This window comes from Podarcis filfolensis (genome assembly GCF_964270895.1).
Source record: "Podarcis filfolensis genome assembly, chromosome: 2".
Lineage (NCBI taxonomy): Eukaryota > Metazoa > Chordata > Lepidosauria > Squamata > Lacertidae > Podarcis > Podarcis filfolensis.
In genome coordinates this window covers 104,049,059-104,070,798 of record NC_139605.1, presented here as the reverse complement: position 1 = coordinate 104,070,798, position 21,740 = coordinate 104,049,059, and the positions used below count along the sequence as shown (strand labels likewise).

Sequence of the window (21,740 nt, the reverse complement as noted above, 5' to 3'; positions counted from 1 at the left end):
TTTTCTTTGGGGAGGGGGGAGGGAAGGTTCAGTGCAGTGTTTCCCATTCTTTTTTTGGCCATGCCCTACCCAAGCATCTTTAAAATCCTGATCTCCGCCCCTTCCCCCGCCCCCAGTGACATAAAATTCTTATTATTCAAAAAGTGAACTCCTATTCACATGGAGGAAGCCTAAAAGGCAATTCACTGTTAATAACTCATTCTCGAATTGCCCCCCTTAAAAACCAGATTGCCCCCCCCCCGTGGGGCGTGTGCCCCATGTTGGGAACCACGGGTTCAGCAGATTATAGTGGCAAGAGTTATGTGGAAGCAGGTGGGTGGAGGGATATAAAAGGAGACAGATTTCAGACGAGCTGAGAACAGATGGGATAAGGTGAGGTTAAGAAGAGGCCCCCCCCCGCCCCGCTGCTTTTGTGTTCACATTAGGGCTGGGCGATATCTGGTTGTCAATATCGCGATATATCACCAGATAAACATCACAATATACTGATAACATTGTGGTGTCTCAAATAAGGATGGAGCTATGTAGAGGCCATTGGCTGGCTTCAGGGCTTTTCCTGCATCATGATTTTTGCCTAGCGCACACATGCGCATCATGATTTGCAATATATTGCCAGGTCAAAAATTACGAAGCCGATAGTAGGATATGGACTCTAAACCGGTTTTGGATGACCATATTGATACTGTATATCATCCAGCCCTAGTTCACATTAGCAGTGCAAACCAACGCCAGGTCATTTGGTAGGTGGGGTTATTCAGAAAGGTGTATTTCACACAACCATTAGGATCACATTCAGTGGAGTGTGAGGATCTCCTAGGTATCTGCTTCCTGGATAGAGAGTTCGGCTTTTCTGTGTCTTGTAACTGAAACACCCTGGGGAGGGGTGTATAGTTGGGGAAGGCTCAACTCTGATAACATCCACATGAATAAATCATTCTAAATCATTTTGTAAAGAGGAACACACACTTCTTTACACCTGTGTCACTTGGGAACAGCCCAGAAGTCAGGATGTATTAAGGATCTGTTGATCTCAAATAACAATTTGTGAACATGGTCCGTGTTTGAGCCAATTTACACCATCAGAGAAAGCACACACTAAGTTCTTTGTGCACATGGAAAGCCAGTGTGTTAGGGAATAGGTTAGGCCAGCCCTTATTACTGACATGATTGCTTTCTGAGTGCAGGGATCTTTTTTACTTTTTAAACGACACCGCCGACATGGGCTGCCATATGTCTGTATCTATCATTTTTATTGTTTTCTGTATGTGTTTATGACAATAAACTTGAAATTGTCAACCCTATATATACATGGATGCTGTTCAATGTGGAGGGAAGTTGTGCAAACTAAGAGCTGGGCCTTCTTTCTGAAGGACCTTGGAAAGAGAAAGCACAACTCATTGATTATGCTTTCCTGCTTTTTGAAATCTTCTAACAGCATCATCGGTTTCTCACCCTGGAATATTCCCCTTCCACCTGTTTATGTGTGTGTCCTCAGTAAGCTTTGTTACCCAAGAACTGACTTAGCTTGGAGTAAATGTTGTCATATGGTCTTCCATATCGGGACATTTAAATACCTTCTGCTTAGATACCATAAGGGAGCAATTAAGCCACGCAGATAGCTTCCTGGGTTAAATGTTTGATATAACCACGCAGTTCTGTGCAGGAATGCCAGAAGGCAGCAGGTTTTTTTTCCTAACCACTTTTCCATGTCCTTTCCCTTCCCATGTATCCCAGACCTGTGCCCACTTGTACGAAGCACGTAACCGGGTAAACGAATCTCTGGAGACGAGGGACGTAATCGGCCGCTGCTATATGCTCAGCGAAGGGCTGCAAGTCTCTGACGAACTGGATGGCGGCGAGTGGAAATTCTGCGAAGGGCGGCCCCAGGGACACGACCGCTTTGGCTTCTGCCAGCAAGGGGTGGCGACCGGCTTCACTGCAGATAGGCATTATATCCTCTTTGGAGCGCCTGGTACCTACAACTGGAAGGGTAAGCTGGCACACATATGCCTGACCCAGGGTGCGTGGGGAGCGTTAAATAACATAGCTCCGACCCGACATCCATCAGCATTATGCAAACCAACTGTGCTGGGTTTGGAGGCTATGACAGCCTCCAGCGGGCCAGTTGGTGAAGGTCCTGTTGCTTCCCCCAAAATTAGAGAATGGAGCATGGCCAGAGGGCATCCTCCGTGCCATTTCCATTTCATTGGGAATGTGCCTTCTTTACCAAGCACAGGGAGCTGCCTGGTCAGACCTCTGGTTCATTCTGCACTGACTGGCAGCTGCTCCCCAGGGTTTCAGGCAGAATCTCCCCCCTGCCTCCACCCCTGAGGATGTCAAGAGTGAAATCGGGACTTCCTGCATGTGCTCTGTCATTGAGCTAAGGTGAGGTTACGAGATTTTTTTCAATGAATCCGGGGACACTTTTCAACTTCCAATTGATTTTGTATGGGGACTGATTTGTAAATCCGGGGACTGTCCCCGGGAAATGGGGACGTCTGGTAACCTTAAGTTAAGGCCCTTATCCAACATGACCAGTACTGCACCTCTGTGCCAGATGGAAGAGTCAGTGGGTGCTCCCACCTTGATCAGCACCACCCCCCTTGTGGTGGTCAGCATTGCTGATGATTTACACCTCCTCCAAGGAGACGCTAGTGGGATGCATGGCAGTTCTGACCTTTGATTGCCTAGTAGGCAGGGGTGCCCGAACCACGTGAATCACCGATGGGCATGCCCATCACGCACCCCTGCCATCTCTTTGCCACTTGGAACAGCCCAATGAGCGTTCCAGTTCTGAGTACCTGCTGGGTTGTGAACCCACACACCCCATATGGACCCGGTGGATGAACCAGGTACAGCTTCCAAGTCTCATTGGAGGTAGCTGGGAAGACTGCAGTGTGCAGTTCACCCACGCTCTGCTGTCGTACTGTGCTGTGAGGCTGTGGATCCTCAACCCAACCTCTTCCTCCCCCCTCCCGCCAATCACTAACAGGTGTTTGGTTTGGCAGGGACCATACGGGCAGAGCTGAGTGGCTTGAATTTGAGTTACTACGACGACGGGCCGTATGAAGCCGGGGGAGAGAAGGACCAGGACCCCTCGCTCATCCCCTTGCCTGCCAACAGCTACCTTGGTACGGGGTTGCACCCGGCAGGCGAAGCATCGCAGAGCAATTGGACAGGCCACCCGCTGGGCAGGGTGTTGATGAGGCTGACGAACAACATCTGGAAAGGGGCTTCTGGCTTCAAGACTAGCCATAAATACAACCATGAAAAATAATAATGAGAACTCTTATTTGTGGGATTCTCAATAAGCAGACATTTCATTCTCATGACCTTAGGGCAAACCTGGCTAAACCAATTTGCCAGTTGCTGACACTGGTGGCTCAGAGACAAGGCAGTGCTGGAAAAAATCCCAGCCAGGTGCGACCCAGGCCCTGCTAAGTCTTCCCGACTCCTGCCCAGTGCTCTGTGATGCTTCCCTGCCTGGGTTCCAAGGGTTTCTCATACTGCTAACCTCTCTCTCTTCTCTCTCTTTCCTTCCATTGGCCTTGCAGGGATATTGTTTGTGACAAACATTGATAGCTCAGACCCTGACCAGCTGGTCTATAAAACGCCAGAGCCCAGTGAACGGGTTCCCGGGAGTGTTGGAGATGTGGCCCACAATAGTTTCTTAGGTTTGTAAGGTGTTGGTGTGCCCGTCTCCTGTGATTTCTGCCTCTCACCCTTTCTCCCCGGAAATCCCTCTTCTTCCTTAGCATTTTTTTTCCTGCTAGTTTATGTTGTTTTCCCCTTTCTGTTGTGTTTTGTCAGCCCCAACAACCCCTCCCCCCAAAAAAACCCCCACCAATACATGAGTGGAGTGGGGTAGAGCAGAGAGCTACAGATTCTGATTTAGCAATAGTCAGGTAATTTAGGTGGCTATGACAGATTTAGGAGAAGCAGTTCTGGGTAAGTGGCTTCATAATAACTGACCTCTAGGTGCAGTTAGTCTCTGTATGCATTATCATTAGTATCTTAGGTATTAAATTGGCTTTTTGCTGTGGGCCTTTTCTGCAGGTGCACCCTAATATTTGGAAAACCCTCCTTAAGGAGGCATTCCGGCACCAACATTATAAGCTTTTCAGTGCGAGGTATCTGTCTTTTTAGCTGGGCATTTTTACATTGTAGATCTTTTCCCTGCTCCCTGAATTCTGTTTTACTCTGTTTTTAAGCTTTTGGGGTTTTGTTGTTTTTGATTTTTTAAACCTACGTCTTGCATTTCATTTATTTGTTGGTTTTAAATTCTATTTATATATTACATGAATCTTATTTGCACTTTTGTGTAGTCTCTGTAATATTTTTTTAAATAAAGGGCAGCTAAGAAAGATTTGAAACATATAAACAAACAAAACCTATGTTTAAAACAATTAGAGAAGAGGTAGAGGAGCACGAGAGGTTTTGTGTGTGCTTTGAAGAACATGTGCTGCATTCGGTGCATTAAAGAAAAAAATCAAGTTCTGTGCTCCAAAGAAATTATGCCGTTTATATGTTTTCTTGCATAATGTTGGTATGTTTTAGTTTCATCCCAGTATTATCTGAGCTTCTGAGAGAATATAGAACTTTCAGTTTTGTGTGTGTGAAAGGGAGGAGCACAGTAGAACTGGAAAGGAAGCCAAATGTTGAGCTGTAAGCCTAGATTGGAGTGGAAAACGTCACAAGAGAGGGAGTGATAGCCATGAAGGGCAGGTTTGAGCTTGGTCACAGAAGTTCTACTTTCCTAAAAAGAGCATCTTTTGCTGATACTGCAAAATATATCCTTACAACCCTGACAGCTAGAAACCTGAATCACAATCTCAACCAAGCTCTTTTACGGCAGAGTCTTCAGTGGGGGAGATAAAACCTAGGATGCAATTCTATGCACTTTTACCTGGAGATGAGTCCCTAGTGAACACTGTGGGGACTTCCTTTTGAGTAAACAGGCATACGATTGCACTTAACTGCTTCACCTTGGGCCGGCCACCATCTTTCTGTAAGTAACCTACCTCACAGGGTTGCTGTCAGGATGAGATGCGCAGGGAAAGAATAACCATTCTCCTTGGAGGAAAGGTGGAGTATAATAGCAATAATAAGAATTTAGAGTGGAGCACATGCTCAGTTCTTCCAGTGCAACCAGTGCTTTGCTTTTGGCTGGATTGTATTCTTGCTGTTTTCAAGAAATGAAAGATGAGATTCCTGGGAATGGGGGCCAGATTCCAGATAATGTACGGCATTCCACAAAAACAAACAAGCACCCAAAAAAAGAAGCAGCAGGCAAATTTCCCAGTGTATAAATAGCAACTTTACACACACACACACACACACACACACACACTCACTCAAACATGCCCCAACGCCAACATTGCATACATGCATTCAGAACCAACTTGAATGTTTTGAAAAAGCATCTTGCAATGTCTGCCTTCAGGTGGGAGATAGCTCAGTCGGTAGAGCATGAGGCTCTTAATCTCAGGGTCGTGGGTTTGAGCCCCATGTTGGGCAAAGGATTCCTCCATTGCAGAGGGTTGGACTCGATGACCTTCAGGATCCCCTTCCAGCCCTACAGTTCTACGATTCTACGGTTCTAACAAGGGCAGGTCTGGGACTGCAGGCTTGAATGCTCTCTTACATCATAAACTCTGTACATGTTGGAAGGTAGCACATAAGAGAGAAGTCTGAGCTGGGACGCTTCTCTCTCATGCGCTCATTTTTTTACATGAAGGCCATTTTTGACATGGGGGAGCTTTTCGAGATGCCCACCCACACTGGCTTCACACTGCTTTCTGTTTGGAATGAAACCAAACCATGCTACCTGGTTTGGGTTGCTAACTCCAAACTGTGGATTGTGGTCCATTGCTCCCTCTAGGGGAGGAGTGATGCCGGAGCAATCAGGGTGTTCATGGCCTGCCGTTAACTATGGTTTGCTCTCATGAGCAAACACAGCCTGCAAACCCTCCAGGCTCTTTGTTGGTGGAAATCCTGCACCGGTGACTGGCAGGGGATGGGATGATGTACACTGCTCAAAGCCTGGCTACAGGCTCCTCTGAAAACTAGGTGCCCTTTGGCCTGATCAACATCAGAGGTGCAGGGACCTCTGAAAAAACATAAGGGCATGACGTCTGGCCATAGATCTATGTAGTCTAGCACCGTGTCTCAGTGGGGTGTGAAAGAGGTAGCTGCCCTCTGTTATTTATATCCAGTATATATTAAATAGAGGTATCCAGTCTGCTTGAAGAGGATTCAGCTTCTTGATATTACAGCTGCCAACTACAGATAGACCTATGCCCAGTGAGCATGGCTAACCCTTTTAAGAGCTATTTATGCTAATTCCCTGCCCTGCCATCCTGTAGCAATGGACTCCATAAGCTAATCTCACATTGCATATCAATTTTCACTTCCTTTTGCTTCTCCTGAATCCGCCTTCAGTACGTTTCATTGGCTGACCCTGAGTTCTAGCGATTTGAATGAACACCTCTCCTCTGCAGAGCTGTGAAGGGCCCCTATTAACATTCGGCCCCTGACTTTACCCAGCTCCGTTGGGGGGAGGTGGCAGAGACATTTGGCAACTGCAGGTGGTGGCGGCGTTGGAAGGGGCATAGACTGTACGCCCCAAGGACTGGCATCACCCGTTGCCAATCCTCTGCTGCAAATGCTAGCCAGCAGGATACCAGCTGAGGAGCAAGTGGGTCATCATAAGGTGGGGGGGTGGGGAGGAGTGGGATGAAAAGCTGCAGGTGGGGTGGGAACTGCTGTGTAGCTCACAGAGCATAGACAGGAAAGGTAAAATGCGAGTGGGGGAAATTATGTAGTGCAAGAGGAAGAGGATTAGACTGCAGGTGGGGGGGTTGGCACCTAGGGGAGCCTGGAACCACCCTTTTGCCACTGACTGCCCCTTGTTGCATGGTGTCTGTGCTGCTTGTGCCTGTCTGCATGCTTGTTACTAAGCAGTGGGGAAGAATGCTCATTCTGGCTGATCCTACCTGATGCAGGAGCTCCATGCTTGGTCCATCATGTGTTCTCCCATATTCTAAGATGCAGGTGGCGCTGTGGTCTAAACCACTGAGCCTCTTGGGCTTGCCGATTGGAAGGTCGGCGGTTCAAATCCCTGCAACAGGGTGAGCTCCCGTTGCTCTGTACCAGCTCCTGCCAACCTAGCAGTTCAAAAGCACGCCAGTGCAAGTAGATAAATAGGTACTGCTGTAGTGGGAAGGTAAATGGCATTTCCATGAGCTCTGGCTTCTGTCATGGTGTCCTGTTGCACCATAAGTGGTTTGGTCATGTTGGCCACATGACCCAGAAAGCTGTCTGTGGACAAACGCTGGCTCCCTTGGCCTGAAAGCGAGATGAGCGCCACAACCCCATAGTTGCCTTTGACTGGACTTAAACTTCCAGGGGTCTTTTACCTTTACCTTTTACCTTCTAAGACAGGGATATGGGACCTTCTGGCCTCCAAATATTGTTGGACTCCAACTCTCATTAGCCCCAATCACTATGGTCAGGGATGCTGGGAGGTCCAGCAGCATCCAGATTCCTCACCCCTATGCTAATTCACCAGACCTTCCTGGGATTACAGTGGGCCAATCACCGAACAGGGAACAAGGCTATAGGGCACCTGTCTACTCATAGTTGTCCCCGCCCCTTGCTGTCCTCAAATAGAGCATCCTTTGTCTCACAGTAGGAAAGGAACCTAGTGAGATTCAGTTGCTGCTGATGGAAGAGGACGAGGGGCGGCAAAGGACCAGCCCTACTTGAAGAAGTGAGGGAGACCTTGCCACGGGTGTTGAAAAAACCAGAAATTCTGGGGCCAAAGATTTCCTGTCTTAATTTGCTCCTGCTTCTTTCCAGCCCCACCTTCCTCCAACAGCCTGCCTCTTCCAGCCCTCCCAGTCTGCCACCCAGCTTACGGACTGCTCTTGCATGCATGCCAGCCACAGTGTGCCTTTGCTTTCCACCCAGCCACCATTTCACCCATTGCAGCCCCTTCTGCCTCCTCAGAGCTGGACAGACAGCGTATCCAACACGTTGCCCTCCAGACGTCTTTGGACTATAGGCCAAATTCAACTAAATAGTTGAGCTAGCAGGGACCAGTGCAATGAGTCCAGCTGGCAAAGCAGAGCTTTCCCCTCTTTCCTCCACCCCCCTGGATCCAGGAGTACCCCCCAGAACAGCATGCGCCAGAGAAAGAGGAGAAATATTTCCATCTGGCAAGCAAGGGTCCTTGCGCTGATGGGACGATCATCTTAGCATGACTTTGAGTTCCACCCCACAACTCTCATCTTCTCTAACCTTTGACCCTGCTGGCTGGGGCTGATGGGAGCCATAGTCACCATGTTGACTGAGCAATGGCTGTGCCATGGATAGGACCAGATTTTAGTCCCGGGGCTACAAAGTGCCTTTTCCTATTTCCCCTGCAACCTAACACCATCCCTCCCAAGTTTGATCTTGGTTCTTCAAGGGATATTTTAGAGCTGTGGTTTAATGCCAGCGCTATCGTCGTTTGAGCCCTTCCATGCCAGCAGGCTTCACTGCTGTTCTGGAAGAGTCCTCCTGGCTGTTGCCTTTCCCCCTTCCATTTATTCTTCCCTCTTTTCAAGTCCCATGGGCTTTTGGGGCTGAAAAATGGTTGTGGCTGAGAAGCAGAGAAGAGCTGTGAGCGCAGCGTCCTCAACAAACTGCAGTTCCCAGGATTTCTTGGGAGAAGTCACATGCTTTCAATGTATGGTGGTACGTAGGCAGCCAATGCCTTGAAGGCTGCTTTCTGGGGAAAGCCTTGCATGCCCTATCAAACACATCTATCCAAAACCTCCTCTCCAGAGCAGAGGCCCCCGGTTCCGCTGCTGCTTCCCATCCCACTGCACAGAGGCTACTTGTAATGTATACATAAGGAGTCACATTTGCATTCCTGGCCAGTGTCCATCCCTCAGCCATGGACTTTCTCCCAGTTCTCTGGCTCCCACAACACACAGTGGGGAAGGGGGTGGCAGGGAGAGAGTGTGGGTGGGAAGCAGGGGGTGCAGAGTCCACGGGCTTTTCCTGCAGGAAGAATCTTTTCAGAAAGGCAGATTTTCGTCATGAGAAGTATTTAACTCCGCAGCCATCAGAGGTGGTGGGAGGCATCCCTGACCCTCCTTCTGCAGCTAGTTCACATGTTTCTCAATTGCATTTGTTAATTCATTAAAATGTATATAAATTTTAATTGCCCTTTGTTGTGATGCTGAAGCCCAGCTTTAAAAAGCAACAGCAGCAGCTCTTTAGAGAACTCATAATAATATTAATAATAATCTTAAAGAAGGTGACTGCTTTAAAACCAGTCAGCTGGACATCCTGCTCCTGGCCTGTGCATGTTTCACAGTCCTTGGACAGATCTTGCTGCTCCTTTAAGAAGCCCATTCTTTAGTGCAGCCTTCCCCACCCTGGTGTTGGTCAGACATTGTTGGACTCCAATTCCTGTTATCCCATGCCATTTGTTCTGCTGGCTGGGGCTGATGGGAGTTGGAGTCCAACAACTTCTGGAGGTCAGCGTGCTGGCTGACCTGCTGTAAATCATAAATAGGCAGACCCACATTATCCATATTCATGGCTAGATAATCCCACAACTCCCCGCTGCTTGTGATACTTCTGTTGTGGGTTGGCCATTACGAGCTTATCCACACATATTTTGCCCTGTTCTTTCCAGCCACAGGTATGTGCTTAAAGCTCTGTGCCCAAGTTTTTTTGGGGTGGTGCTGTTACCTCTGAGCTTTCCCAGCAATAATTCGCTCTTTAGTGGTCAATGGGAGCAAAGTCAATTCCGGTTTTCCTTGGATTGCTGTTTGCTCCAACTGAGCTTTAAAGAGCGGGTTTTCACGGGGCAAGTTCCAGAGCAGAAATAGAGGGTGCTCAGACACAGAACTTTAAAGCACGTACCATGCCTGGAAAGAGTGGAGGAAAGGTAAGTGTGGATAAACCCTAAATTAGCCCTACTGTCAAGAAACATGAAGATATGCAATTCCAAATTCAAGCAGCAGAGGAGGCAGATAACATGTTCCTTATCTTACCCACTGAGGCTAACATGGGATAGGTGAAAAGCAAGAAGTTGAGAAAAGGGAGAACAAATCTGGCTACCTAGGATGTAAAAAATAAGCTTGTTCACATGTGACTTTAAGCAGTTTTCCAATGAAACAAAATTGTGAAAATAACAGCTTTCATTTACATCCCCCACCCAAATGAAATGGACAGTTTCTAAGCATTGGTGGTTCGTACAACGTGCATTGTGTACATGCGCATGGGCACATTAAGTTCAGAAGCCAGGAGTTGGACCAGTGTTGAGATCTTATGACTTTAAAGCTTTTATTGGTGATTTGGGGACCTCATACGTCTTTTCATACTAACACCTTTCCACAACAGTCTCACCCCCGGTGACCATTAACGTGCTTTTCTGTTGTTCCAGGGTTTTCCCTTGACTCTGGAGTGGGGATTACCAGGAAGAATGAGCTGAGTTTTGTAACAGGGGCTCCTCGAGCCAACCATACAGGGGCTGTGGTGATCCTGCACAAAGACAACGTCAACCGCCTGGTGCCTGAGGTTATCATCCCAGGAGAGAAGCTCACTTCATCCTTTGGCTATTCCTTGGCTGTGGTGGACCTCAATCATGATGGGTGAGCAACATGGGATGGAGGCAGCATTCTGCCTGAACGATGCTTGGGCCCATTCTCTGTTTTAAAGGCTACCCTGGTCTGTTGGGTGGTAATAAGAGCATACGCTGCCCTACTAGCAGGAGTTACAGCACAGGTGGGCAAGGGCTACAGGAGACGTTGGAGCTGGGTTTGGTTTACAACTTGCTCCAGTGATTTACAAGATAACGGTCTCCTAGCACACATTGTGAGAGCCACTGTGGTGTAGCGGCTAGAACAGTGTCAAACTAAACTAGAGGTATGAAACCTGAGCCTCTCCTAATGTTGTTGGACTCCAATGTCCATCAGCCCCAGCTAACTACGGTCAGGGATGATGAGAGTTGTAGCCCAATAACGTTTGGATGTGTTTTTCCCTCTTGGACTGTGGGTGGGCTGGGGGTGGGGATAGGGTTGCCAATATTTCAGCTGGCTAATGTAGCATCTTGAGGTGCAGACACTACTAAATAATGCTGTTTATCTCCGTGATACAAAAGGCTACACCTGCCTGGTTTCTGCACATTAAATTGTCAATAAATGCATAGCAACAGATCAGGCTGTTGTTGTTTTTTCTGGTGGATTAACAATCCTGCAGAAAGTGAGCTGCGTGAGGGAAAGTAGAAGTAGCTACATTCCATCTAAAATTTGGAATCCCATTATTCCATTGGATTAGCAACTCCACTCTTGGAAAAGATGTGGGCAATAATGTCTTCCCTGTGGGCTTCCCCTAGCAGGGGAAAATAAGACTCATAGCACAGTGAATGAAGAATAACAATGTGTGGGTTTTGAATCGCTTGCTCTGTTTCTCATTCTGGGTATCCAACGTGGCTACGGATACCCTGAGAGCAATGGGTGTTTTCATGGCAGCCGCACTCACTGCATGTTGTCTCTAGCTGGATGGACTTGGTGGTCGGAGCACCGAACCTCTTTGACCGCAAGGAAGGGATCGGAGGAGCAGTCTACGTTTACATCAACCAGGCAGGGCGCTGGGACAATGTCCTCCCCATCCGCCTCAATGGTTCCTATGACTCTATGTTTGGTATCACAGTGGGGGCTGTTGGAGACCTCAACCAAGACGGCTTCCAAGGTGAGAGAACTGAGAGAGCCTGTGGCTGTGGGGAACTGGCCGGTGGGGGCTCTTGAACTGGTCTGCTTGAAGTACCTATGAATGTAGGTTTAGAGGCAGGGGATGTCCTGTCAGGGGTCACAGGGGAAGCACAGCGGTATCCAATCAATGGCCTGAGTCAGCAATTCAAGGCATGAGTCCAAGGCACCAACAGCACCTGCAGGACCACAGAGAGCTCCCTGTGGCAGCTAAACAAGCTGTTGCCTCTGCAAGCACCTAGCTAGAATCGAAGCCTTCTATATGTTGACTGGACAAGTAGTGTAGTATGGCCCTCCTCCCAAGAGAGGCTGACTTGTTGTTAAAGGGCTCCTTTCCTTATTTTGCATTCTTTGACTCCTGTGGTTTGGAGAGACAGAGCTACTATGGGAGACTTCTCTGAATTAGAGGAGAGCAGCAGGACTGTGTCCTCCAGCTGAGAGGATCTAGGTTACTGTTTTGACATATCTCCACTGGTTTTGAAGTCATTGGGGGAGGCATAGCGAAGCTGCCTTATACTGAGCCAGACCATTGGTCTGTCTGGAAGCTCCCCAGGGTTTCAGATGAAGGACATTTGCAGCCCTACCCAGGGATTGAACCTGTGACCTTCTACATGCTATGCAGAGAGATGCCCAGCTGCTAAGTTAAGGGGTTCTGATGAAGTTCCTGGCAATTCTTACCTCCAGGATGGAGCTAGAACCTCATCCTCCTCTGAGACATCCATTATGCAGTGCATGGTTTCTTTTTTTGTGAAATAGTTTTTATTTGATTTTACAAATTCATTCACATAAATAATATTATTACAAATAATAAAAGTTGCACAAGAATCTTCCGAATCTTAAGACTTCCCTCCCCCGTGGGTTCTTAAGTAACTTTTTAAACTGCATATTATAAGTCCATTTATTTTGCAGTCCTCCATTGTATCCAATATCTATGTATCATTGCAAGAGTTATTTAAAACCTGCCAAAGAGTTCAAGTGTTTACAGTGGTCTTTCAGATACCATATAAATTTGTCCCATTCCTTGTTGAAGTTTGATCCTCCCAATTTCTGATTTTCCCAGTTAATCTTGCCATCTCTGTGTAATGTAATCCAATAGTTTCATCTACCAGTCCACCCTGGTAGGTATCTTGTCCTCTTTCCATCTCTGGGCAAAAAGCATCCTGCATGGTTTCTAGGTCATGGTTCATGACAAGGGAAATCTAGGAATTGAGCTTTGTGTCTGCATTTGAAAGCCATCTCCCATAGCATCAGTGGAATGAACTTCCAAGTGCGCATGTTTATGATTGAAGTGATTGGCTCTTGAGGATCAAGCTGGGAGAAAAACATGGGCAGGTTAAAGGAGGGGGAGTAGCTGAGTATGTGCAAATGTGAAACGGAAAAAACTCAAGAGGCTGTGATGATCTCAGAGGTGTGGATATCTTGTGCTGCCCTGGTTTATGTGATAAAGATAGGGCAAGGTGTGCCTGCTTTGTAGACTGCTATGTACATTAAGATGATCTGTGGCAGTATGCAATTATGTGAGAGACTCAAATTAGGTTGGCTGTGTGTGAAATGCTGGCAGGTGAGTCTGATGCATCTGCAGCCATTTTTGCCCAGGCTTGTATCTATACGTATCATGTGACAATAGATGGGGCTTCCTTTATGTGGCATTGTGGCTCTTCAATATATCTGGGTAGAATTATACATCTCAGTTCATTTCTGAGAGCCAATATGAAGTCCAGAAATGTGGGAGACAAAGACAGTTCTTACCATTGCTGTTGTTCGTTTTCTTCCAGACTTTGCAGTGGGAGCCCCACTGGATGGCGATGGCAAGGTCTACATCTATCATGGCAGTAATTCAGGGTTTGTCACCAAACCTGCTCAGGTCAGTCTCCCTTATCCCCACCTTGCAGTAAAAAAGGGAGCGATTTGGGGAACACTGCGTTCCTGTGGCCTTCCTCCCCTTTCTCTCTTGGCTGTGCATCCTTCCTTTGCTCTCACCCCATATCACGATCCAATTTATCGCTACCCTGTTTTGCCCCCATCATCCTCTGCAGATTCTGACTGGGGAGAGTGTTGGCGTCAAGATGTTTGGATATTCCTTTTCTGGAGGGTTGGATATTGATGGCAACCTCTACCCAGATCTCCTAGTGGGATCTCTTTCCAACACAGTAGTCCTATACAGGTGAGCATAAAAAAGGACAGAGGAACAAATCCTCATTGATCTGAGATGCGTAAAATACATTGCAGTACAGCAACTAGTCCTATGGATTCACAGTCTGACCGAAGTTAACCCACAGTCTGTCTCACACAGTTGCTTTCCCTTAAGAAGGAATCCTTCAGCCAGCAACTTTACATGCATGGGGTGCTCCTCTTTCACTGGGAGATTCTTTTGTCCTGTCTTGCTTGCAAGCAGAAGACCAGATAGCAAGAGGAGGTCCCTGTGGCAGGGCAGACCCAACAACAGAGAATCAGTACAAGTAGCAGATTAGGTCATACCAGAGCATCAGAACCTCAGACAGCCCCATGCTGCCTATTTAATCCATCAAGGTCTGGTATATCTGTACGATTTGCCAGGTTCAGTGTAGGAATTTGAGACCAAGGTGGCCTTAGTGATTGTAGGATTCTGGCCCAGGGGAGTGCTGACTTGGGGGAGACTTTAGGACTCTCTGGGTGACTAGGTTTTGGTGTCGTGACCTCTGCCCGGTGCCCCCATTGCCATGCTCCTTGTCTCTCAGGTCCCTCTATTTCACTGATCCACTTTGCTAATTTTTTTAGACTCTGGACTTAATAGTCTTGCAGCAGTGGGGCTCTTTAGATGGCAATGTGAATTATTTCACTTCCTTTGGAATGGGATAAGCCAGGGGCCATGACACATCCATGGGCTCTGTACAGAATCTCCTGAAAGCTGCTGACCAACACAGAGGAACTTGACACATAATCTAAGGTCACCACGGGATGACACTGAGACTGTAGTCCAAATCCAGAACTCCTGCAGCCAAACCGTTCTGCAAAAGAGATTGCTTATGTCAGCACAGGAAGGTGGCTGGCTTCTGGACTCCATCACCACTGTGATGTGACTGTTCAGACTTTTGTAAAATAATGCTGCTGCTGCAATGTGTGTCAGAAAGAGGCTGATAAAAAGCATGGACGTTGTTGGGACTTTGTATGGGGAAACAGAGAAAGCAAGACAGGGAAGATAAAGTATCTCTTCGCTTACATCTGGGAGCTTTCCCATCCTTTCTTGGATGTTCTTTTGGAGCTTCCTTGAACACACAGCAAGCAACACCCTTCTTAAGAACTCTGCATTACCAAGCAGGGTCCAATGACACACACCCCGCCCAAATTTGTCTGCAAGTGACCCAATCTCTTATGAATGTCCAATCTACATTTTAGATCCCGACCTGTCATCCGCATCTCCAGAAATGTCACCATCTCCCCCCAGAATGTTGACTTGGAGGCCATGAACTGTCGCCACCATGTGGGCATCTGGTGAGAACTAGTCTTCTTAATGCACAGTCTCTTTCTTTCCTTGCTTCTTTGCCGCTCTTCCCGTTCCCTTTTGCAGGTGATGCCAAATGGTGCTTTCATGGATGCGCCTATACACCTGTTGCCTTATCCTCTTGCATGTTAGGTATGCCCCAGTTTGAAAGCACACCAGTGCAACTGGATAAATAGGTACCACTGCGGCAGGAAGGTAAACAGCATTTCTGTGCACTTCGGCTTCCGTCACAGTGTCCTATTGCACCAGAAGCAGTTTAGTCATGCTGACCACATGACCCGGAAAGCTGTCTGTGGACAAACACCGGCTCCCTTGGCCTGAAAACGATATGAGCACCGCGTCTCCGTAGTTGCCTTTGACTGGACTTAACCGTCCAGAGGTCCTTTACCTTTTAACCGTTATCTGATCTAGTGGACCTAACACTGTGCCAATCACCTGCATGGCTCTATGGGTAGGATTTTTACAGTCACCAGAGCAGAGCTATCTGATGGTTTGGACACCTTATTTTTCTGGAGCTGTTTGTCCAGTTAGTGTATCTCCTGCCAGAATCCCACAGTGCAGGTGTGGTCTTTGGGGTACATCTAACGATTTGGGGGAAGACTCAATGTTGCCCAGGGGGAGTGACGCACTTCAATGTTCATAGCCCTCTTAATCCAGGACTAGTCCTCTTTAACTCTAGAAAACGGAGCTACCCCACACCCAAGATATGTTCAGGCCTGCTGAACTCAGGAGAGCTCTACTGTTAATAAGAGTCTCTTCTCTGCTTCCTTCCTTAGCGTGGATGTGAGAGCCTGCTTCAGCTACACCGCCAACCCCCCAAGCTACAGCCCGTCCATCAGTGAGTATTGGCTGGGCCTCACCAGTAGTTACTTGTTGCCTTTGTGGTGCTTAGCTAGGTTACAAGGCAGCACACTGTGTTCCCCACTCAGCTGTTGCATCTGGACTTTGTAGTAGTATCTGTCTCTCCGCACTGAGATAATAAGGAAACCCAGGAGATGCTGAATCCTGACACCAATAGAAGGAGCTTTCCGTCTCTTCCTCTTTTGCCCTCTCCCTTGCCCCAACTCACAGCCTCCGCTCCTTCCCCCAGTGCTTGAGTACACTTTTGACGCTGATACCGACCGCCGGAAATCAGGCCGGGCTTCCCGAGTCACCTTCCACAACCGGAAGCCCACAGACGCCGAGCACCAGTTCTCCGGGGTAGTGGAGCTGCCCCAGCAACATGTCCGTTCTTGTACCAAGGCCACACTGCAGCTGAAGGTGGGTCCCTCACTGGAGCATCCTTGGGCTGTTAGAACCACCTGCAATAGCTTTGGGAGCTCAGCCACTTAAAAGTAATTGAGGAATGAAGGAACTTGGGAGTTGAAGGGAGCGGTATGGCAGCCCTGTTTAAGCACTGGGCTTACAACCCACACTATCCCTCCCACACCCCAGCTTTCTAGTATCCCTGAGTTAGAAATCCTGTTCTGGGTCACTGGGTGGTATACAAGCCCATGGGATATGGGTGGTGCTGTGGTCTAAACCACTGAGCCTCTTGGGCTTGCTGATCAGAAGGTTGGTGATTTGAATCCCTGCGATGGGGTGAGCTCCTGTTTCTCTGTCCCAACTCCTGCCAACCTTGCAGTTTGAAAGCATGCCAGTGCAAGTAGATAAATAGGTACCACTGTGGCGGGAAGGTAAACAGCGTCTTTGTGTGCTCTGGTTTCCATCACGGTGTTTATGCACCAGAAGCAGTTTAGTCATGCTGGCCATGTGACCGGGAAAGCTGTCTGTGGACAAACGCCGGCTCCCTGGGCCTGAAAGCGAGAGGAGCATCGCAACCCCATAGTCGCCTTTGACTGGGCTTAACCATCCAGGGGTCCTTTATCTTTTTACCTTTATACAATCTCATGCTGCGGGTCGGGAGGCAGGAACATTTTTTTCTGACAAGGGCCACGTTCGTTTGACTGTAATCTGTTTAGGGCCTGGACAGGATCTGAGCAGCAGGGGGTTGGAATTTGTTGTCATTTTGTGGGAGAAAAAGAAGTCATGGGAATTTTCTCTCTCCATAAAAAACAACAACGGCCTCTGTTGCAGGACCAAGTCCGGGACAAGTTGCATCCCATTGTGGTGGTGATGAACTACAACATCAAGCATGCCCGCAGCAAGCGCCAGGCCCAGGGCGCCACGCTGGGCCCACTAATGCCGGTGCTGAATGTTGTGCCACCCAGCACTCAGAGGACAGAGGTAGGCATGTGTGACAGCTGGATCCAAGGCTGAAGCCTGGATCCCCTTCAACACGTGAGCAGCAATGGCATGTTTCATTGTGAGAAACATGTCTTGCCATTTATTCTGTCTCCCCTGTGCATTTTTTCAAAGATCTGCACTGTGCATTGGGTTGTGCACTATTGCAGCTTTTAAGCCAGTGCTTGTCTCCTGTAGTGGGTCTTTGTAAGAGTGCCTCTGGAGCTGCCCCCGCTTGTAGCTCTGCCATGCCCCCCCCACCTTTGGGTCTTGTGTTCCCCCAGGTGAATTTCCTCAAGCAGGGATGTGGGGAGGACAAGATCTGTCAGAGCAACCTGCAGCTGAACTACCGGTTCTGTTCTCGTGTTGATGACGCTGTATTCCATCCCCTGCCCAGGTAAGAGCAGAGTATGAATTCTCACTTGGCGGTATCATTGATATGATTATTTGGTTTTGCTGTGTTTTCTGTTCTTGTAAATCACTGGAGGGGTGGGGGCTTGCTGGGGCTAAAAGGTGGTACAAAAATGTTTTTTTCTGAAAATTAAAACAATTAATTTTAGCAGAAATGTTTCTGGTGTCACACAGTAGTTGTGAGTGCAGAAACACACAAGTTGCTGTGCCTTACCGTGCAACTCCAACACAATGGCATCCCTCCTAGATTTTTGTGAAGGGATGCTGCAGAGGTCAACCTTAACAGGCAGCTGGTTGAGACCAGGACCAGTTCACCTAGGCATAATCCCCCCAAAAAACCCAAGGCCTTCATGGTAACCTCTCTTCCTTTCCTCCAGAGGCGATGATGGCTTGGATGTTTTTTCCATGAGTGACCAAAAAGTCGTAGCCCTTGAGATCCATGTCACCAACTTTCCTTCGGATGCAGCTGAGCCACAGCGGGATGGAGACGATGCCCACGAAGCCATGCTGCTTGTCTCTCTGCCGCCTACCTTGTCCTATTCTGCTTTGCGCCTCTACGATGCCATGGTACACGTTGGAAACGGCTGTAATATACTGTATAGTCCACAGAGGGGAGCATAGGAAAGAGCTGATCTATAGGATTGGCTGTCACAGATCTGATGGCACTCAGAATAGATGCTTCCAGCGGCGGCTGGTGCCCTTTGGGACTGGTAGGGCAGGCCAACAGTAAGTGGAGCCAGAACCAATGAGAGGCGGAGCCTTGGGGGAATCAAGACAGGTTTGTGGAGGACTGCCTCATTTACCCTAATGGACCAGCCTCCACCAGCTGCTTCCGCAAAGGAGGCAGCTACCTCTGTGGTTGGAGGCTGACTGGAGTTTGAGCCGCTGACTTCCAAGGAGGTTGCTTTAAACATTTGTGCAAAACATAATCACCCTGCTCTTAAGCCAGAAAAGGCTACCAGAGCTGCTTACAGTCAAATGGTTAAAAAAAACAAGGCAGTCCCCACCCACGGGCTTACAAATACACAATTAAAATACACAATACAAAGTGAATGGTGAGGGGAAAGGGGAAAGAAGCAAATTCAAGCTCCAGTTCTTGAAGCTCTTAACACGATTGTAAAGAAAAACTAGGGAACATGTTGGGCAACTTTTGATAGTAACTTAGAGTAGTACAGTCATACCTCGGGATAAATACGCTTCAGGATAAATATTTTCGGATTGTGCTCTGCGGCGACCCGGAAGTAACAGTGTGTGTTTCTTCTGGGTTTCGCCACTCGCGCATGCGCATACGGTCAAAATGACATCACCCGCATGCGCGGAAGCGGCAGCATGCACAGTCACGTCTTACGTTCTATTCAGAATGCAAACGGGGCTCCGGAACGGATCCCGTTCACATCCCAAGGTACCATTGTATAGGCTATTGAGCTATTATATATAGCTCAATGAATGGCAATTTCCATCTCTTTCCATTGCTTCAGTCCTTGCCATATTTTTCTAAATTATTTGAAATCTGATCTTTGGGGTATGGAAATTGTTCGAGCCAAAAATATGCAGCCATTTATTCTCATCGCATTGTTTGGGATCCTTGGTGCAGAATTTAGATTGGTGTGGGTTGGTAGGTTTTGCTAGCATAGATAAACACACAGCCCTGCAAACCTTCTGATGGTGAAAGAAAAACCTTGTCTTTCATAGGAGAAGGCCCCAACCTGTATGTCTAACCAGAGTGCCTCTTATATGGAATGTGAGCTTGGGAACCCCATGAAACGTGGAACACAGGTGAGGTTCAGATCTGCACCACCACTCCCCTCCCCTCCATGCTTCTTCTTTTTTTTAAATAAGATATTTATTAAAGTTTTTGAAAATACAACAAAAAAATCAAGAAAAAACCTCATCTTAAACAAGAAAAGATAAGATACAAAAAAGAAAAAAGAAAAAAATCAAAAAGAAAAAAACAGAGAATTGAAATCCGTTAAGCAAAAAAGAAAAATCAATAAAAAATACAGCCAATCTTCCCATTACTGATCTTTCATTAACTTATTTCCCTGACCTCCTCACACCTCCCTTTTTGTATTCTAAGTCAATTATCCATTTCAGCAAATCCTTTCCCTCTTTTCAAATTTTTGTCCTGTAAATTTATCTTGAAATTAATATAACTTTACTTTCCCTCCTTTCACCAATTAACAGTCTATTTTTCCTAAATCTTTATAACATTTCTGCTAAAATCACATAAATTCATTCCAACATCATTCTAACATTCATTAATCTTGCAATGTTTCTGTAAATAGTCTTTGAATTTCTTCCAATCTTCCTCCACCGACTCTTCTCCCTGGTCTCGGATTCTGCCAGTCCATCCCGGTGGAGTACAGGATCAGGTTTAAGGTGCTGGTTTTAACCTTTAAAGCCCTATACGGCCTAGGACCCTCGTACCTACGGGACCGCCTCTCCTGGTATGCCCCACAGAGAAACCTACGGTCTGCAAATAAAAACATCCTGAAGGTCCCAGGCCTCAGAGAGGTTAGGCTGGCCTCAACTAGAGCCAGGGCCTTCTCGGCTGCGGCTCCAATCTGGTGGAACGCTCTGTCACAAGAGACTAGGGCCCTGCGGGACCTGACATCTTTCCGCAGGGCCTGCAAGACAGAGTTGTTCCACCAGGCCTTTGGTCAGGGCACAGCCTGACTCCCTCCTCTGGCAACCTGCACAGAATTTTACTTAATGGTTGCCATCAACTTGATTTTAATTAATTTTTATAATGAAATATTTTTAGAATGTTGGATTATTTGATTGTTTGATTATTTGATTGTTGTTAGCCGCCCTGAGCCCGGCTTCGGCTGGGGAGGGCGGGATATAAATAAAATTTATTATTATTATTATTATTATTATTATTATTATTATTATTATTCCGCCAGTTCCATGTAGTCCATCACCTTCATCTGCCATTCTTCCAGGGTGGGTAGATCTTGTGTCTTCCAATGCTTTGCAATAAGTATTCTTGCTGCTGTTGTAGCATACATAAAGAAAGTTCTATCCTTCTTTGGCACCAATTGGCCGACCATGCCCAGGAGAAAGGCCTCTGGTTTCTTCAGAAAGGTATACTTAAATACCTTTTTCATTTTGTTATAGATCATCTCCCAGAAAGCCTTGGGCATGTCCACCAAAGGTGAAAGAATGTACCTTCAGTCTCTTTACATTTCCAATATTTATTATCGGGCAAATGATAAATTTTCGCAAGCTTGACTGGTGTCATGTACCACCTGTATATCATTTTCGTTATATTCTCTCTTAAGGCATTACATGCCGTAAACTTCATACCTGTGGTCCATAACTGTTCCCAGTCAGCCATCATAATGTTGTGTCCAACATCTTGTGCCCATTTAATCATAACAGATTTCACCGTTTCATCCTGAGTATTCCATTTCAACAGCAAGTTATACATTCTTGACAAATTCTTAGTTTTGGAGTCTAACAATTCTGTTTCCAATTTTGATTTTTCCACCTGGAAGCCAATTTTTTTTATCCAAATTTTATGCCTCCATTATCTGATAATAGTGAAGCCAATCTCGCACTCTATTTTTTAATTTTTCAAAACTCTGCAGTTTTAATCTGTCTCCCTCTTGTTCCAAAATTTCCCAATATTTCGGCCATTTGGCCTCCATATTGAGCTTTTTCTGAGCCTTCGCTTCCATTGGTGACAGCCACCTTGGGGTTTTATTTTCAAGCAAATCCTTATATTTTATCCAAACATTAAACAGTGCTCTTCTGACAATATGGTTTTTAAACGCTTTGTGTGCTTTGACCTTATCATACCACAAATATGCATGCCACCCAAAAATGTTGTTAAAACCTTCTAAATCCAACAC

General features: G+C 47.0%; 1 protein-coding gene and 2 long non-coding RNA genes across 21 annotated transcripts in view; 1 reads left to right on the top strand and 2 right to left on the bottom strand.

The window, feature by feature from the left end:
• The window catches only part of LOC310755762, a 1,619,227-nt gene that overhangs the window by 1,255,574 nt on the left and 341,913 nt on the right, over positions 1-21,740 (bottom strand). The window lies entirely within an intron of this gene.
• The window catches only part of ITGA7 (integrin subunit alpha 7), a 96,902-nt gene that overhangs the window by 58,770 nt on the left and 16,392 nt on the right, over positions 1-21,740 (top strand). For 11 of the 19 annotated variants that reach the window (XM_083598592.1, XM_083598576.1, XM_083598589.1 and 8 more), the window contains 13 exons: positions 1,735-1,990; positions 3,009-3,131; positions 10,445-10,652; positions 11,558-11,751; positions 13,544-13,632; positions 13,805-13,932; positions 15,144-15,239; positions 16,026-16,087; positions 16,340-16,509; positions 17,326-17,475; positions 17,757-17,869; positions 18,261-18,450; positions 19,576-19,659. In XM_083598592.1, the coding sequence (XP_083454718.1) occupies positions 1,735-1,990; positions 3,009-3,131; positions 10,445-10,652; positions 11,558-11,751; positions 13,544-13,632; positions 13,805-13,932; positions 15,144-15,239; positions 16,026-16,087; positions 16,340-16,509; positions 17,326-17,475; positions 17,757-17,869; positions 18,261-18,450; positions 19,576-19,659 (1,863 nt within the window). Of the gene's footprint in view, positions 1-1,734; positions 1,991-3,008; positions 3,132-3,554; positions 3,675-10,444; positions 10,653-11,557; positions 11,752-13,543; positions 13,633-13,804; positions 13,933-15,143; positions 15,240-16,025; positions 16,088-16,339; positions 16,510-17,325; positions 17,476-17,756; positions 17,870-18,260; positions 18,451-19,575; positions 19,660-21,740 lie in introns of all 19 variants that reach the window. The other 8 variants (XM_083598587.1, XM_083598591.1, XM_083598590.1 and 5 more) reach the window with 1 other exon arrangement.
• Positions 1-21,740, bottom strand: part of LOC310755775 — a 332,521-nt gene that overhangs the window by 305,184 nt on the left and 5,597 nt on the right. The window lies entirely within an intron of this gene.